This window comes from Zonotrichia leucophrys, chromosome 3 (assembly GCF_028769735.1).
Source record: "Zonotrichia leucophrys gambelii isolate GWCS_2022_RI chromosome 3, RI_Zleu_2.0, whole genome shotgun sequence".
Lineage (NCBI taxonomy): Eukaryota > Metazoa > Chordata > Aves > Passeriformes > Passerellidae > Zonotrichia > Zonotrichia leucophrys.
Window position 1 is genome coordinate 66,736,805 of NC_088172.1, and position 18,923 is coordinate 66,755,727.

The following is an 18,923-nucleotide window of genomic DNA, read 5'->3' on the forward strand; positions in this document are numbered from 1 at the left end:
GTAACAACAAGCTTTCAGTATTACTTAAAAGTAAAGTTCACTGGTCAGTCTTCAAATAATGAGCAACTCTCTTCTCTACAAACACAGAAAAAAGTGACCTTTTCCAACAAGGCATAAGCCGTTTTTCTCCAACTCAAATCATCCCCTGGAATAATTGGATCAGTTTTGCCCACCGGCGGACCTTTTGTCTTCTATGAATCAACATGGAAAGGAATCTTAAGAATGTTTTGGTCATTTCTTTCGGATTTTTACTTCTCTTTACTGCTTACTCAGGACTCCAGAGCCTACAGGTAAGAGGGGCACCTCCCATCGGCTATCAGGACAGCTGGGCTGGAAGGGCATCGGGCCAACTGGTAGTGTGAAACACATCAATCTTTCCATGCTGTCTCTGAGGAAGGCATGCACAGTTTTTTTAAAAGGTGGGTTAGAACATTAACTTGCTGCAGGTTAATATTCTTTACCCAGATCTGCAGCATTTACTAAATATTTCATTCTAGTATTTCTCAAATAGCTTGCATACTTGTGTCATGCTACTACTCTAGATCCACAAAATTTGTTTCAATGGAAAGAGAAAACAAAATTAACCTGAGATGACTTTTCTCCAAAAAAGATATTGCCAAATGGAAAACAATTCAGTTTCTGGAAAGGATCTGTTTTGAATGTTTCTAAATTGCTAAGATTTTATAATCATTATTATTGTACAGCAACGGGAAATAATCAAAAATTATGTCCAAACCATTAAATAGTTTAAGTATAAAATAATACAGTAATTTCTAGGCTCATGATATAACATAATAGTAAAAAAATATTTTTTAATAAAGCAATTGTGACTTTACTGGCATTAACATCTTAAAACATAGTAGCAGAGATGGGTTTCTAGAATAACTTGAATACTCAGGTTGCCATTAGATCTCACTTGCTCATCCAAAATAAAAGACTGAGGGTTTCTGTTGCTGTCTATGAATGCTTCTGAGTAGATAAACACAAGGAGAAACTTTTCAGCCTAAAAGGCTCTGCTGGTCTATTGGCTGATAAATTAATAGAAGACATTGACAAGCAACTTTAGGCAAACTATTCATGTATGATCACGATCAACTGTATTGAATTTTCCAACTGGAGTGGGAATCTCTATGCCTTAAGGGTGGAACTTGATACATTACATGATGAACTTGTTTGCAATAATGACAGCTTGACCTCATTTCAGGAAGAGTCTGTCCTTGTTCTGTACATCTCTCTTCTCTCCTTGAACAGCTTTTCTTTGCTGGCATTGTCAGATTCTGAACTCAGGGCTGTTCTGCAAAAACAGAGCCAAAACTTGATGGAGGTATTATGAGCTGGGGAGACTGATGAGGCAGGGGAAGATAAACTCTTGAAGCTGCAAGTCAGTCCCACCATCTGAAACAGTTGGTTAGAGCTTGGTGCTGATAACAGCAAGGTTGTGGGTTCAATGCTCATACAGGCATTTACTTCAGAGTGGGACTTGATGATCCTATGCGTCCCTTCCAACTGAGAATAATCTGTGAACCTATGCACCTCTAACTGGAATTTTAAACATTTTCATCATTCATTTCAATATTTTACTACCCAGACCCCCCCAACAACATCAAAAACAAAAACCCACAAAAAACCCCAAAAACAAACAAACAAACAAAAACAAAAAACAAAACCAAACCAAAACAAAACAAAAAAGCCCAAACCAAAACAAAACCAAAAAAACCCAGACAGTAAAATACATATGATTGTGGAACCCTGGCTTTTAATTTTTGGAAGTTGTACCTGACAAAACCAGGCATGTGATAGTTTAAAAATAAGACCTCTGAGATCAGGAAGCCTCTTTGCCTGTTTACAAAACAACCATTGCAATTCTCAAATGCCTTGGCCCTGCTCTAACAGAGACTGTCCTCACCTCACTGTCCTGTACCTGGCTATCTCCAAGCGAGCTGCATGACTGCCACCAGGGTCCTGCATGGCCAGACTGCACAGCCACTGCAGGCTTGGGAAGTGTTCCTTGAAGCCACCGACAACTTAATTCCCCTACAGTGCTCTCCAGTGCCAGCCCCTCAGCATCCAGTCCCCCTTCCAAAATCATGCTGAAGCATATCACCAATTAATGAAAACAATCAGGAAAACATTGTTAAGCAGCAAAGAATTGCAGGATGGTTTGGCTGGAAAGGACCTTAAAGATCATCTCGTTCCAACCCTCCACCATGGATATGGACACCTTCCACTAAACCAGGTTGCTCAAAGCTCCATCCAGTCTGGGCCTGAACATCTCTAAGGATGGAGTATCCACAGATTCTCTGGGCAACCTCCTCCAATGCCTCACCACCCTCACAGTAAAGATTTTCTTTCTAATATCTACCCTAAATCTTTTAGTTTAATACTGTTGCCCTTTCTTGGCCTATGACTATCTGCCCTAGTGAAAAGTCACATTCTTACTTTTTAAGGCCCCCTTTGGGTACTGAAAGGCTGCAATGAGGTCTTCCTGGAGTCTTCTCTTCTCCTGGCTGAACAATCCCAACTCTCTCAGCCTGTCTAGGAGAGGTGGTCCATCGCTCTGATCATCTTCATGGCCCTCCTCTCCAACAGGTGCATGTCCTTTCTGTGCCAGGGACCCCAAAACTGGATGCAGGGCTTCAGATGGGGACTCACCAGAGCAAAGTAGAGGGGGACATCACTTCCCTTGCCCTGCTGGTCACGCTAAGTTTGATGCAGCTTCTGGGCTGTAGCACACACTGTTGCTCTTGTCCAGGTTCTCAGGCACAGAATTTTCAAGTCCTCCCCTGCAAGGTTACTCTCAGTGAGTTCTTCTCCCAGTCTGTACTCATGTCTGGGATTGCCTTGACCCAGGGGTAGCACCTTGAATTTGGACTTGTTGATCCTCATTGGGTTCACATGGACCCATTTTTCAGGCTTGTCCGGGTCTCCCAAACTGATCTTCTCATTTCAACTTTCAGAGCATCAAGACAAGAGGATAGCTATTTTGAGCATAAAACTATAAAACCTGTTTAGATCAGTAAAATGCTTTTCCTTCTTTGTGAAAATGTGGGTGAATCAATTACTTCCAACTACTAAGGGCCACTGTGGAGCCCAGTAGGATACTTGGACCTTGGCCTCTGAAAATCTTAGAAATTTTCACACCTGTAGTTTAAAGCAAAGAATCTCCCACTGTTGCTGTGCCAGCCCTTGCAGTGCAGATCTGAGAATATTCCTGCTTGAGACAACAAATGAGGGCCAAGAAAAGAGGTTATCTTTCATTCAACTTGCTTTCAAAGAGAAAATCTAACAATTAACATGAAATAATCTAAAGAATGACTTACCAAAGCTTTGAATCTGGGCAATCCTCACCTAGTTTTGTATACTGTTTTCATAAATGGTCTAACATTTTGAAGAAATTTCCAAGTCCAAAATCAGTCTGTTTTGGGGAAATGAGACAGCAATACCCAGCCCCAGATGCTATGTCTGTTTATTTCTGCCCAAAGCCATTCTCTGTACACTCTCTAGTAATATGTACCTGTGGTAAAATTTGTCTCAATGGCTGTTTTTGTCCCTGCAGAGCAGTCTTAATGCAGAAGAAGGCCTGGGGGTTGCTTCCCTAAGTGTTCTGTATGCTGCACTCACCTTATCGTCCATGTTCCTGCCTCCCATCATCATCAAGCAGCTGGGCTGCAAGTGGACCATCGCAGTCTCTATGTGCTGCTACGTCGCCTACTCCTTAGGGAACTTCTATGCTAGCTGGTAGGATTTAAATACTTTAACCCTCTCTGTTGTGTTCAAACAAAATAAGTAAGGGCAAAGTTCTTTCTTCTTTTTCTTCTCAATTCCTGCTTTAACTCTGTGTTGCAGAGTAGAAAGTTGGATGCCAAAGGTGCTACTTGGAACAAATCGAGATAAATAGATTCAGTTTTTGGTGGACCAGAGAGGTGAACATGTGCAAAGAGTCAGAATGAATACATCCATCTACTCACCTGATGTTGCTTCTCTAACTCATGTTTATAGCAGAGATTCCCCTTTGGGGGAAAAAAATCAGGAGTTTCATTTGAAAGTCAAAAGACTTTTAGGGTTGTTTTTGAAAAGGTTGAAGGAGGATAATCTTCCAGCCAGTAGGTCTGGGAGGAGAGGACCACCGGAGAAGCCTAATGCCTGCCTAGCTCTTTCTAAAGGTGGATGACCAACTTCTGCTCTCCAGTGACAAGGGTTGCAACTGTGTAGAGGAAAGTTGTCAATATCCATCTTCTGAAGTGCATGTACAATTTAGTTCTCAGTTTAACATAGTTTAACTTGTGAGAAGTTATGGCACATGAGCACAGACCCAGCCAGCCTTGCCTAGGCCTGGTCCCTGCCCAGACCTGCCTATGCTTGCACGGCCCAAACTTCACAAGGCTGGCCTTCTCTTGATTCCATGTAACAGATTCATTGTATCATAAAAAGGATAAATCTATTTCTTTGATGTCTGTTTTTGCTGTTGGATCTTTGGGCAAATGATTATTATGCTAATGGCAACAGCTATGCTAAATAAAGTGTTCTTTGGCAGGTACACACTTATCCCTACCTCTATGATCCTGGGCTTAGGAGGAGCACCACTCTGGTCTGCCAAATGCACTTACCTCACTATTGCTGGCACTTTGTATGCTGAGAAAGCAGGAAAAAGTGCTAAAGACATTATCAACCAATACTTTGGGATCTTCTTTCTGGTGTTTCAGACTTCCGGCGTCTGGGGAAATCTTATCTCATCCTTGATACTTAGCCAATCTTCCAACCAAGGTAAAATGTATTTAAAATTTTGGCACTTCTTTCTATAAACATCAACTAGGTCTAGATAGATGAGAGTAAATTTCTGCAGCTGAGCTTTCGTAGTCAGTGGAAACAGACACTTCAGATGAGAGTTAGCCCATCTGAGGATAGATGTCTGAAATAGATGAGGTAAATTTCTCTCTGAAAGTGTCTATTTTCTATCAAAAATCAACCATAAAGAGAGTTCAGACAAATAGCTAAAACTTAGAACTCTACTGAATTCTGTTTGAATTCTGCTCCTGGATTGCAAAGTATAGATAGGCTGCAGGCAGTGACAGTCCTTCATGTCTGACTTCTATTAAAAGTGGTTTAAAACAAAAGACAAAATACTGAACCAACCTTTTTGCTTGTAGTATTGGGTTGGTTTGCTGTTATGCATTCAAAATTAGTCAGACTGGTTGCTGGGCTTGCTGAAAATGAATGCTCTACAGAGCTGTCAAGAAGAAATAGCAGTAGCTGTTGGCAGGAGCCAGCATGCCAGGCCTCCTCTGCTGTATTTCAGGCTCAGACAGCAGATGCCAATGTAGCTTGAAGAAATCACTCAGCAGCAGTGCCTTCATTTCCCATGCATGTAATTGGTGTCAATTTTAAAAGGGTAGTTGTGAAGATAAATTAATATTTGGATGCCACCTTACAGATACAAAATGCTGCGGTGTCTTATCATTGCAGTCTCCTGCATATTCCACATCCTGTCAAAATCAAAACAGGGCTGTTCTCCAGACATGGAGAGAATTTTCCATATACACTGCTATTATGAGCAGCAAGAAGTTACCTCTTTCCTGTCTCAGTTAAGCAGTATGTCCTCTGAAGAGCTCTGAAATAGCTACTAGGTTAAAGCTAAATGTCAGGAAGATGGCATCAGGTTTTAATCTTTGAATCCTTGGATTTATGGCAAAGTAGTTGCCACAAGGTGTGATACTTAACTAGAATCATCCTTCCTTTAAACCTGAGTCACTGTAGGTGAAGCACCATTAAAGCAGAATGCTGGCAGACCTTTTCAAGTGCAGTGGTGCCCTGCTGACCTGATTCCAGAGCCACATGATATCTCAGGGGGGAATATTTCTTTTCTGATTTCACTTGCAGGGTAGAAGCAGTGGTGCAGCTGTGGGGTCTGTACAGACTGCAGCCATTTGACTGTCCTCTGCCTTGCAGCACACATAATTTTAACAAGACAAATAAAATACTGGTGGTTTTTGGTCTTGTTTTACTTTTGAGGATGTTCCTCCAAATTGAAAAGATACTTATTTTTTTATCTATTACATGGAATCTCAGAAAAATCTGTGTTCCTGTGAACAACTCTCAAAGCCAAAGGCTTTGCACATCTTCATGACAGTGATGAGCAGTTATAACATAAATTTCTCTACTGTGCCTTCTCAGTGGCACACAGCTTTAATCTAGAGGGAACTTCTTTGCTGGGGTGAGGGGGTAAGAATCTCCATGCAATTCTTTTTCTCTCCACTGAGGCTTGTGCAAAGGCATCCATTCATATTTTTATGTACTTCAAATGTATAATTTCGCTGAGCAGTAGGAAAGATACAGCCTGTATTTGGAGAATCAAAATGGATAAAATTCAGACATGTACCTACTCTAGATGTATTGCCTGCATCACTGCATCCAGACACAGCAAGGCAAAGTTACACCATATGGTAATACCAGAACCAAAGACAGTAATCGGTGTAAATTACAAGAGTCATCCTTCCTCACTCAACAATATTAGTTTTAATTCAAAAGAAACAATGCAAACCCTGCCTTGCACTTGCATATGACTAATTACATGTGCAGCTTCATCTTCAGATGATGCAGGAACCAATAAAAAACTTGTTTTACACATTTCCACCCTTCATTCATGTGACTCACCTTTTGCATATGGCAATTTTGCTGAAGGTCTGTTTGTCTATTTTTTGCTGAACGTCTGTAGTAGTACTGACTATAATAAGGTAATGATTTTCTTTACATTACTACATTTTATTTTATGTTAAACCTAAAGTTGTTTATGAAGCTGGTTAGACAGCTGATTCACATCACAGCAGCTTTGATAGGAAGCAATGAGGAAAAACACACTAAAAGTAGTTACACAATAAGCTTAATTGAAAAATTATGGATCAGCTCTTCCTTAAGGAATCAGCCAAGGTACAGCTGTATTGCCCTTTATAGTGCTTGGACCACAGACAAATTCTGCAGTGAAAGCACTAAAATTATAGCGTGGGGTTAGGATTATCCTCTTCCAGGAGGCAGTTTATTCAGGCTTACACTTTGGGTTAGCTTTTATTCTTTACCAAGAGAGTACTGGAGGAAGTGGGCACATTGTGCTGGTGACAGTGTGTGAGTACATGTGTGTTTGTGGCTGTGACGTATGCCCTGCACAAAAGTGATAGGACTGCACAAAGCAAAGGTCTTACTGCAAACCCTGCTGAACTGTTAGTTTCAACTCTGTTCTTAGAAAGTCATAAAGGCAGTAGTAAAATAATAAAGTCAGGAATAGCAGGCTACTTGGAGGACTGCAATACTGTGTAATAATAATTTGAATTTATATTAAAAAAAATGTTTTGAGGTGGTTTCTATTCCTGTAACATATACAGAAATTATCTGGAGATGAAAATGCAAGGCAGCTGTAAGAACTGAAGTCCATCAGTCCTTTGCTAGTGTAAACTTAAAGGCCTATCTCTTGAAGTATTATGATTAAGAGGTAAAAATCTATACTCAAACTTTGAATACGGCAAATTGAGCTTGGATTCAGATTTCAGCTCTAACTTTAGTCCCTGTCCTCATGTAACCATTAATTCAGTGTTTGGTGTCTCCTTTGTTTCTCTTAAACCAAAATTTGTGTGTGTTAAATGGGGATTCTGAAGTTAAATATCTCTAATCAGGAAAGACTTGGAACCAGGAGCAATCACTAAGCGCTGGATTCCTTACATTCTCATATCCTTGCACATAGTGTGGACTGAGCTGATCTCTTCACTGACCTGCCTTTCATTTGGTTCTCAATTAGGGGAGATCTCAGAAGAAGACCTGGAATGCTGTGGAGCATATGACTGCCTGACTGATACCACTAACAGCACTGGCTCAGAAAGACCCTCTGACTCCTTAATCTACACACTGTTAGGGGTCTATACTGGTGAGTGACCCACACAACCTTTAATCACTATCACTGATGGAGAGCCTAGTACTGGTGGAATCTAGCATGGCTTTGCAGATGAAGATTCTGACTTTCTCCTTCAATCTAATTTGCCAAAGGAAAACGAGTATGTGAGAGCTATAAACAACTCCTTCCTAAATAGTTCTAATGCTTTATGCCAGAGCTGTATCATTTTTATCTAAAGGAGAAAGATATTCTTTACATTTTTCACCTGGAATAAAGCTGAAGCCCAGTGTGGTAACCCAAATGCAGCCAGGCAAATTGGCATGTCTCCCATTTAGTAACTACTGCTGCTATAGACCTTCCTTGCACAAGACTAGAAAAGAATTAAATACAGGAAAGCTGATGCCATTAAAAGAGAAAATAGATGTGCAAGGATTAACTGAGTGAGGAAAGTTCTGAAAAGTATCCCACTCAAAAGAAGTTATTTCCTGGATAAAGGAAAGTATCTGGTAAGGCAGTGTGCACCTTAGCTCTGTCAAAATATTTTCACTGTCTCTGAGCATAGATGCAGTCTCTGTGCTGAGACAGAAGCACAGAATTTGCCATACACTCCAACAGAGTGTATATGATCCAGGCAGGGCCAGGTCTCAGTGCACAGGGACATTGCAGAAAACTCTTCCTCTGTCCCCATCCTCCATTCCTAATTGGTGGGAAAGTGCAAAAGATATGCCCCCACTTCCAGAATGTACTGCAGCTGATGACTTTCTGCTCAAGGCATGTTTGTCTGTAAAGTTTAAATTTAAATTTGATGACTAACATATACAGCATTTCCTTAGGCTTTGTGAATGCAAAGTGAATGTAACCCTGCTTCCTCCTGACCCTGCGTCACCGGGGTTTCGTTTTTCTTTGAAGCTCTTAATAAAAGAGATGTCTTTTCTTACCTCTAGGGAGAGTAACTGGCTAAATATTTCATTCACAGACATTTTTAAAATGTGTCCTCTATTTGGTGGCTGAATGCTTGTTTTGCCCAGCTTGGGGGGAGAAAATAATGGATAACTCTTCTGCTGTTTTGCTTTCTCAAGGACTGTGAACGTTTCTATTTATGGTCATACTAACTCCTATTAAGCCATGCCATTGTCTCCCATACTTGCTCTTGATTCATTTAACATATTTGTTATATATATTTTTCCTAAAAATGTGGATGTTCTGCTCTCATCCATTCAAGTCCAGCATTAGTCTTTAAGTAATAATAAACACTCTGGCAGAACCAATAATGACTTGAATCACAAAGGATTTACAGCTCAGCCACCGTAGGGAATCAGGACGCTGGAGAAATTTTAGGAGACATGGATGAAAAATAATAAGCAATAAAAAAATGCGGCAACTTATTGTAAATCTGCTGATGTATTTGGATATTAAAAGTTCACAGAAGAGACAATATCCATGAACATATTTAGGAGCACATTAAATAAGCAAAGTGGGTGGAAAGAGGTGTCCAGTTCTCATCTTACTCTGTACTGTAGTTCTTTCCATGGATGGAATTCTAGTCAGCATAAGTGAGGAAACATTATCATGCCCTGCATCCATAATGAAGCAATCAGTTGTGAATCTATGGTTATGAGGCATGGTTGACTTCTTGATAACATGAAAAAAATTGTTTTGATTCACTACACAAGCAATAAATCTAGACTGATACATACATGATCATTTTCTGATTAACTACTCCATATATTCTTTTATATCCTGTTTCTGCTTGGAAATTATAGGTTTGAAGCTGTAACTTCCATCTTTTCAAGTTAACTAGAGCTGCTCACTATCATCTTCAAAACAGCATATATTCCATACTCAAAGCATGGTTCTGAACCAAAAAAAAAAAAAAAAAAAAAAAAAGAGGCACAACATATACCGGGTTTCAAGACAGCATTTATTTTTCTTTCCATGTATTTGAAAGAAGAGCCCCACTAGCCATGAAAACCTTGGCACTGGAAGTGAGTACTCCTCTCTGTGGTTGATTTAAAGCCTTCTGATAGCTCCCGAGGGAGGGAGCTGTTTCTGGCCAGCTCCCATGGCCGTGGCCCTGGGCTGCCCTGGCAGGGTGAGCCGTCACCCTCTGTGGCCGGTGGCTGTCACACAGCCCAGTACAGCTGAGCTCAGGGGATTTGCCAGTGCACAGCTGTATGCAGAAGATGTGAATGTCTTGTTTATACAGAAATGGCCTTTACACTGAAGCGGAATCTGAGGCAGCTGCCAAAATATCCCACAGAGAGCTAAGCACCAAGTCAGAGCAGTAACAGCAGCAAGCAACTTCCCATCATTCTTTCAGCATTCCTCAGTTTTTCATGAACTTTTTGTTTTGATTTTTTTTTGCAGCTAGTGGTGTGCTAGCTGTGTTGCTGGTTATTATATTTCTGGACCAGATCAAATCTGACCAAGCAGAGACTGAGAAAGAAAAAACACCTTTTTGGTCTACGTTCCTAGCAACTTTACGGCATCTTAAAGATAAAAGGCAGTGTCTTCTAATCCCTCTGACAATGTACAGTGGGTTTGAACAGGCATTTCTTAGTGGAGACTTCTCAAAGGTATGCATGTAAATGAAAATATATTTCTGATTTTTTTGTGCTGTTGCATCTTATTATTACATCTGATCAATATTTACTTGTCAAATGAAGATTTTTTTAATGATGATTTGTGGATTGCAAAATTGCAAAATTGTGGACTGCTCGCTTCTACATGAATGACCTCTGAGTGACATCTTCAAACAGAGTAAATATGTCCCTTGGAATAGCCTCAAAAATAATGCAGTAGAGAGCTTAACTCACCAGTGGAGGCCGCAGCAGAGAGCTACAGGTTCAAACTCTTCACCTTGTTGTAAATAACAAACTGGGAGAAAAGCCAGAAGCCAGCAAAGCTTTCATATCTTCCTTCCTCTTCTGGTTTCCCTAGAGTTTGTATAAATGCAAGTCAGCACACATTCCACATATTTTATTTTGACAACCTTTACGGTAAGAGGGCAAGGCCTCAGCATGGCTGGCTGAAAGCCCTCTCCAGTCACTCCTGCAGCAGGTCCAGAGCCTGACAGACTGAAGGGATTCAAACCACCTCTGCTCCTCCAGTTTCTCAGCAAACCTCGACATGCAACAGGTGTGTTCTCCTGGCATTTGTTGAGGAAGCCTCAAAAGAAAAAGGGCAACCTTCCTGAGCTGCTTCTTTCATGCTCAAGGCTTTCAAACCTTCCATATAAATCAGATGGAACGGTGCACTTGTTGCTGCGCTGGAACAGATTGAAAGGGGCACTCCATAGCAACCTCCACTGGCTATATGCTCTTATAGAAGAGGTCCTCTTATTTTTTGGGAGCTGCTCTGTCATGACCATAGTGTCAATCATCAATTTTCTTCTCTTGGGCTACCATGGGAAGGGCAGAAAATTCTTAATGCTACTTCCAGGAGTTTTATTTGTACAGCAAGCAGTGCTCAGATTTGTTCTGCTTGTTATTGCCCTGTTTGCATGGCATCAGTCTGATTGGGAAGTGGGGAAGCAAAGTTGCCCCTGAAGGCCAGCTATGTCAATGCAGCAGAGACTTGTATGCAAAATCTCTAGCACTGCTCTTTTTATCTCATCCATGCTGGCTATTTACCAAACACTCAGGCTAAGATTCCTGAACTTTAGTTGTTTATTTTTATCAAAGAAAATGTGACACCACTATCCCTTGTCTTCCAGAGTTTTGTGACCTGTGCCCTGGGGATACAGTATGTTGGCTATATGATGATCTGCTTTGCAGGTATAAATTCCCTCTGCTCTCTGCTCTTTGGAAGGATCTCCCAGTTCACGGGTAGAAAACTTCTATTTGCATTAGGTATGTAGAGATTTCTTGAATGACTGATCACCACATGTAATCAAATCCACTACTCCCTCCTTTGCATGTACAAAGGGATAGCTTGCTGTCAGCTATCAATTAAAACCAAAGTCAGTCTAGAGGCAGACTTCACAAACTTCGCTCATGAGAAGAGAGGCAGCTCAGCTCACAGCTAAGCACTGTATTGCTGTCTTTGCCTTACATCACTTTGCTGGTGATGTAAGTTCAGCCTGCTTTGGAGGGCTCTATCTGTGCAGAAAGTGCCCTATAGCTTTGGTGCTTTATAGCTCTGATGCAGCCAATGAGAAATGATCTTACCATGCAGATGTTGAGACTTGCACTATCAACTATCATAAGTAGGATTTCTCCACTGGGCTGAAACCTCCTCACCCTTATTGCAAACTTGGAAATTTCAGTGAAATTTCAGGAAGCTTTTTAAAAGTTGGCCTGTTGTCCTTTTTACTACTTGTTTTATAAGGAGAAAAGTAGAAGAAAGTAATGTATCAGGCTAGTATAACTTAATAACTTAAGGGCTTGTGTATGGGACAGTAATTTTCATGTTGCCTTGAGAAAAGATTTGCATATTTAAGAACATCTCCCCCTCCAGAGACATTGTTGTAATGAGTAATGGAGGCATTAAAAAATACCAAGAAATATTTCTTTTATGGCTCTGTATGCATTATCCATACGGAAGTGGACTAATACCCTATTTCCACTATGCAATAGTTTGTATTATTGGAAACATCACTGATAGATCAATATGCATCCAGACGTTCTAGCCATTTTGTCTACAGGAAATTTTAAACCTGGACAAGGAAGAAGAAATTTAAAGCACTTTCTGTTGTGGTCACTAGCTCATAGATTCTTCTGTCTGTTCTAGGTGCGTGTCTCAGTCTATAAAACTCAGATATTAAAAAAACCCAAAAAACCATAAACACCTAATAGTAGCAATAAACAGTTAAATCTCCCCCAGAACTGTAGTGTTGGAAATTGAATACCTCTGAACCTCTCAATTCTGTTTAGTGGTCATTTTACTCAGCCTGTGAATGTGCACCTGTGGGGGAAAAAAATCTGTGACTCATTTACAAAACACTTTTCAAAAGAAAGACCCAAAGCCACCCTCTAGAAATGCTTAATTGTCCCCTCTGGTCCTAAATGAAAACCTCATTTAAGACAAGGAGAGCCAAAGGATGTTTGCTCCCCCTTCCCACATGCCTCACATGGTGACTGCAAGCTGCTTCTCCTACTCAGTTGTTCCTGTCCTTTGGGCTACAACCATATCAGCGCTGAGGATCTCTCAGCTCAGGACCCTGCTGAGAATTATGAATTAGACACTGTCAAAGGCCTGCATTGTCTTGTGTTTCATGTGATATCGGCTCAGTCAGCACAAAGCTCAGTGAACCAGAAAGATTTTAAGATTGCCTTGTGCTTTCATTGGGGGTAGAATAAAAAAGTGTTATCTACCACAATCTGTCCCGATTATAATTGCATCTATATTTCTCTTCTTTATTTCCTTCTAAATCAACAGCTGCAGTTCTGAACACAAGCTGTTTAATAACAGTACTGCTCTGGAAACCTGATCCCAAGCAGCTTGCTGTGTTTTTTGTAATCCCTGGTCTTTGGGGTGTGTCTGATGCTGTTTGGCAAACACAAACTAATGGTAAGTCCTGATGACAATGAAATGTATTCTCTCAAGATATAAGAGTCTGCATGTTTGAATCTATAAAACAAGGCTGCATAACAATGATAATGGCTTTCAGAGAGCAGCTAAAAAAATGTTAACTCATTGGAAAGCAGAAGAAATAGAACAAGTTGGGAGTAAGAATGCAAAATACTCATTGAACCAAGTTTTCCAAGATGAATAGAGAAGAATACTGCAGAAGATGGTAACAGGTATTCAGAATAAATATTCTGGAGCAGTATAAGTATTTCAAAGTAATTTAGAAAATAAGAAGAATTATACATTTAGTCTGTCTTTTGCAATAAAGGAGAGCACTCTGGATAAAAATTAACTCAAAGCTCAGCAACAAAAGAAGAAGAAAATGGTCTGTTAGGAGATATTGGAAAAAACCTGTAGGAGAAAACCACGGAAAGCAATATTATGCAGCCAAGTAACTTCATAGAGCTCTGATTTACTTCATTTCAAAACTCATAATCCAGTGTGATTATGCATAAGCAGGCAATAAAATGCAGCAAGGTCATGGGGCACTTTTCCTTGAAAGAAGAATAAAAAGCTAGGAATCTTTAGCCTGGACAAGAGGTAAGTATAGAAAGCAGTCAGTAAGGTAATTAATTGTATGGAGAAGGTGACTTGAAATTAATGATATCTCCTAAAAGCAGGACTAATGGCACCAGATAAAGCTATCAGGCAGAAGCCTGTATAGAAATCAAAATGAATAGTATTTCTCACACAATGCAAAAACAATGCATGGAATTCATTGCCAAAAATTTAAGCTGGAATTACATCACATCATTACAAAATCCCTTCAGGGGAAAGTGCTCCTCTGGGCACACATTAGGTTATGTGTCTTGGCCTTCCTTCCTCTGATCCCTTTGGTTGTTTCAGGGCCTTAGAAGATTTCACCCACTAGATAAAGTGTCATGTTCCTCCTGAGGAGCCAGATGGAAAGCATGGCAGTCCATTGCCTGGCACTGATAGTGACCTCCTTTCAAGCACATGTCACTGCCTCTAGCACAGGGCCAGCATCCTTCTCTGCCCCTCCATCAGCTCCAGCTCATGTCTCCTAGAGGAGAGCTAGTACACACATCAAGGGACACTCTCTCATCATCTCATATCCTTACCAGAGGCTTGTGCCTTAGGTAAAAATTTTAAATCACTGCTCTTAATTATACTTAGGGCCATGGAAAGAGAACATCAGTGAGGATTTGCTCTCTTAAGCAAAGCTGCTCATTCATTTCCTGCTTCTTCAGCCAAGGTCATTCTGACTGCTTTGAAAGTTTATTCCTAACACTTTTGAGAACTCATCTTAGTCTTCCACTGGGATAAAGGACCTGTCCTTTGTCCTGCTTCTGTCTTATCCAGAAAGCCTTGTCCTTGGATACTGTGCTTCTTTCAGAATCACAGTGGAGTTAGGGATGGAAAGGATGTCTGGACTTCAACTCCCTTGCTCTAGCAAGGCCATCAGGGCACAGCCACTTTCTCAGGACCTTGCCCAGGGACCCTTTGATATTTTCCAGAGAAGGACACTCCACACCCTCTCTGGGCAACCTGGGACAGTACTCAGTCACCCTCATAGTAAGAAAAAGAATCCTGATGTTCAGAGGAAACCACATGTATTTCAATTTATGGCCATCTCCTCTTACCCACTTTTCTTGGACACCACTGAAAAGAGCTGGGCTTTGTACCCCCTCTTCTAGCATTTACATACATTTGAGATGTTCTTGAGGAGCATGTTTCCTCAGTAAGGTCCCTGCACAACTGACAAAAATGCACCTGAGGCCCACATTAGGGAAAAATGGGGTAAGTACAGAGGAGTTGAGTACTAGAGAAGGTGGCTGAGAAGTGACTGTAGAATCCAAACCCCCAGATGAGGCAAAGACAGTGGACAATGCTTCATGCTCACTTGATGGTGAGTGAGCTGTGCAACTATGTGACTGGATTAGTCTCTATTTACAGCACTGTTTCAGGTCATCTCCCTTCCTAGATTCCTGCAAGATACTTGTGAAAATTTCACATTTGTGTGAAAATTTTCACATTTGGAAAACACCCAAATGTTCTTTTTCCTTGCATAGTGGTTCTTTTTTTTTTTTTCTTTTTTTTTTGGTCTGTACCTTACTCAGCTGTTTCACATCTCCCATTTATAAAATTACACAAAGTTCACTTTGTCACATTGTCACAGTGAAACATCAAGTGATGACATGAAAGAAATGAATAGAGGGGTGCAGTGACGTTGCCTCACAATGCTACATCCCAGAATAGGATCTTCAGTTTGACATTTCCACATAGGACTAAATGTCTTCTCCCCTTCAGAAGTTTTATACAGATATACATCTCATGAGAAATTCCCAGCATCAAAGACTATGAGGTGAGATAAGACCTCCAAAATAACATTGATTTACAAGGTCTGTGGTCCTTCCTTTGCTGAGCTCCCATGAATGCTGCTTAGGCGCCAGCAGATGAACCAGTGAATACACAAATGGCACAGTGCCACATAGTTAAGGCATTCTTTGGTTTCCTTTGTGCTCCTGTGGATATTTAATACTCGAGTACCCCCTAGAGGATATGTAGGCTCACAGTGGATGAGTCACTTCATCTAGAAAGTTTTCCTGACATGTTTGTGTTTGTCTGTGGAGGCTCTCACTTATTTCCAGTGAAAGGTACCTCGTTTCAGAGCATGTAGTGCTCTTTTTTATCTAACTTGAGCACAGATGCCGATTCTGCCCACTGACAAAAATTCTACCTCGGGCATAACAATTGTGTAGCACGGAACCATCAGGTGGACTACAGTAAAACCAAGTTCTTTCCAGGTTGTGTCTTTAGAAAGAATATTAGTCTAAAGAGTTTATAAACCCCGACTCAAATAATTTCTAGCAGTCCTGTTGTATATCCATGTCTACTAGTACCAGGGGAATGAGTAGGAAAAAAGGCAGTGGAAAAAAGGCAGTGGAAAAAAAACAGGACAATTTCCATGGAAGTGGACTGTGAAATTTCAGAACTAGCAGCCTCTTCACTCGCTCAGCCCAGCAGGTCCTGCTGAAGCTCATCCAGGCAACTTGCTTCAAAATAGCAAACATGTACCAGTTGAAAACCAGAGAACCTTTCAACATAGAACTGCCATGGTGTTAGAAACCTTCCTAATGCCTTTCTAGAAGATAACACTGTGCATATCAGGAAATTAGTATGAACAATTTGTACTTTTTCATTTATTAGGGAAAACTGTATCATATCTACACTCCACTGAGCCAGTTTAATGAACTAAGTACATCTTGTGATGCACTTGTCCAGATTTTCCATCATGGCTAAATTGAAACAATTCAGCAAATGTCCTCTTGCTGTCATTAGGACACACAAGCTTTTCATACAGATTAAGTATCTCCCTATTTAACAAAACTGAAGGGGTAGCTAAATCTACTCAGATTTTTCAGAGAACTTTGCATTCCTCTTTGCCTTTTGGCTGAATGGACATATTTCAAACAGATGTGTTCTTAGACAAGTGGGTGAAAAGAGTCAAAGTTCATTATATTCTTCTCCTTCCCTCTGCACACACCATGCCTGAGTGAGAGTAAATGTCCTGTTCTTTGACCGCTGGTGCTAGCTCAGCAGCCAGAGGAAAGCAAGCTCTCGGCCCTTCCCTGTGTGCTTTACTAGTCAGACTTGGAGGCTGGAATCCCTTCCTGGATCCCAGTGGTGGATGTGTAACTGACTGAGCTCATTGGGACCTTCCCAACTGCATTAGGATGATCAGTTGAACTGAGTCTCAATGTCAAGTAAGTTTTCCAGTTGCTGCCTGGAAGTTCTGTATGTATCAAGGATATTCTACTTGCTAACCCATCCATGACATGAAAATTTGAAAAACTGGTTGATTAAGAGAGACATGTCTTACCTGCATACTTAATCTGGGCCCATGTTGTGAAAGCTTGCAGGGATTTGGTGTGAGCTTATCAATAGTTATACATAGAGACTCTACAATGTCAACTCCTCCTTTTTCCCCCTACTTATTTGTTCATCAGTGCAAAACCCTTGATTTTTGTGGCTAATAATTTGAAAAAAGAAGTCATGCCATCTTACTTCATTAGGTCACTTTCTTTCTTCCTTATTCGCATTTCTGTTCCCCTTTTCTTCCATGTTCTCTATTTTGTTGTGTTTATTTTGCTAGTTCATTTGTTACAATTCACAGAAGCACAACAAATTTTTTAAGACAAGGCTTGTATTTTCCTTTCTCTGACATTTATGAGGGAGTGTCTGTCTTCCCCATTGTACTCTATTTATGCCCTTTGCAGAAAATACGTGGTTGCAGATTTAATCTTCACAAGACATGTTTTTCCTTCCTTTCTTCCTTCCTTCCAGCACTTTATGGCATTTTATTTGAGAAAAACAAGGAGGCTGCCTTTGCAAATTACCGTCTCTGGGAATCAGTTGGATTTGTCATCGCCTTTGCTTACAGCACCAAACTGCAAGTCTACATCAAAGCCTCCATTGTACTGTCTGTGCTTGTGCTGTCCATGCTGACCTACGGAGCAGTGGAGTACCTCGAGGCTAAGAGCTCCCCTGGGACACCTGCTGCTACAAAGAAGGAAAATGGGGGGCCCCACTCCCAGGAAACACACATGTAATCCAACAGGGATTGGATTGAGTGATGAAGGCAAAGCAAACTGGCCAGGTCCTTACAGGCATGTCTCCAAGGGTGCTCCAGTGTATACTGTATCCAGAAAGACAGTAAAGGAACAGATTTCAAGGGCATTATAATGCAAATATCTCAGGAGTAAAAACCTCCTTAGACATCTCACCTTTATAAGGGAAGATTATGGGACTTTATCCTTTCACGCAGATGACCAACTAATTAATAAAGTCTTAAGAAATGTAAGCAAGATTCCTAAAGTCCTCACCTTTTGTTTCTGTAGATAAGGCCTGGTATATCTTTACAGTCAAACCACATGCAGAATGAAAGAGGCAACTGCAGTTGCTCAGTAGATTGCAATTAATACACGCCATTTCATGGAACCATTAATTATAAAGATTTATGTTATTTTTAATGTTGCATTCTTTAACACCTGCTATAAATTACATCAGCCTATAGATTGGCTATATCTGCACACCACAGAATCAGCCAACCACTGAGTCCACCAGCCTGTCTTAGGTCAGCAGACAGCTGTATGTCTGCATGTCATCCCTCTATCTCAGCACTCTGTGTCTTTTGATTTTCCTGTCTCAACATTTTCTGTCACCACTTACAGCAGCTCCATCCTAAAAGAGATGCATTCTACAAAACAAAATACTTCAGTGGTTATGGCCCACTTTCCCATCCAGGGCCAGAGCTGTTTTCAAGATAAGGAGCCAGGCCATGGGGAACATAAGAGTGCAAGTCACAGAGAAATAGGGAGAAAAGGAGGATGGGTTTACACTGTAATCTACAGAGATTTACACATATCCTGTAGTAGCTCATCTCATTTCAACTTCTCTTTAGTTTTACCCATATTGTTTCTAGATATGGATTTTTGTGGTTTTACTGCAAAGA

At 40.7% G+C, this 18,923-nt stretch overlaps 1 protein-coding gene across 1 annotated transcript; it reads left to right on the forward strand.

Moving 5' to 3' along the window:
• Positions 1-96: 96 nt before the first annotated feature.
• Positions 97-18,274, forward strand: UNC93A (unc-93 homolog A). The gene is made up of 8 exons (XM_064706997.1): positions 97-290; positions 3,557-3,738; positions 4,535-4,764; positions 7,784-7,909; positions 10,244-10,452; positions 11,592-11,727; positions 13,256-13,387; positions 17,756-18,274. The coding sequence occupies exons 1-8, from the start codon at positions 204-206 to the stop codon at positions 18,019-18,021; spliced, it is 1,368 nt and encodes a 455-aa protein (XP_064563067.1). The 5' UTR covers positions 97-203; the 3' UTR covers positions 18,022-18,274.
• The last annotated feature ends 649 nt before the right edge of the window (positions 18,275-18,923 follow it).

Coding starts and splice junctions, on each gene's coding strand:
- UNC93A (XM_064706997.1), top strand. CDS start 204: ATGGAAAGGAATCTTAAGAATGTTTTGGTCATTTCTTTCGGATTTTTA. Junction 291..3,556: donor CAGGACTCCAGAGCCTACAG/GTAAGAGGGGCA, acceptor TTGTCCCTGCAG/AGCAGTCTTAATGCAGAAGA. Junction 3,739..4,534: donor GGGAACTTCTATGCTAGCTG/GTAGGATTTAAA, acceptor GTTCTTTGGCAG/GTACACACTTATCCCTACCT.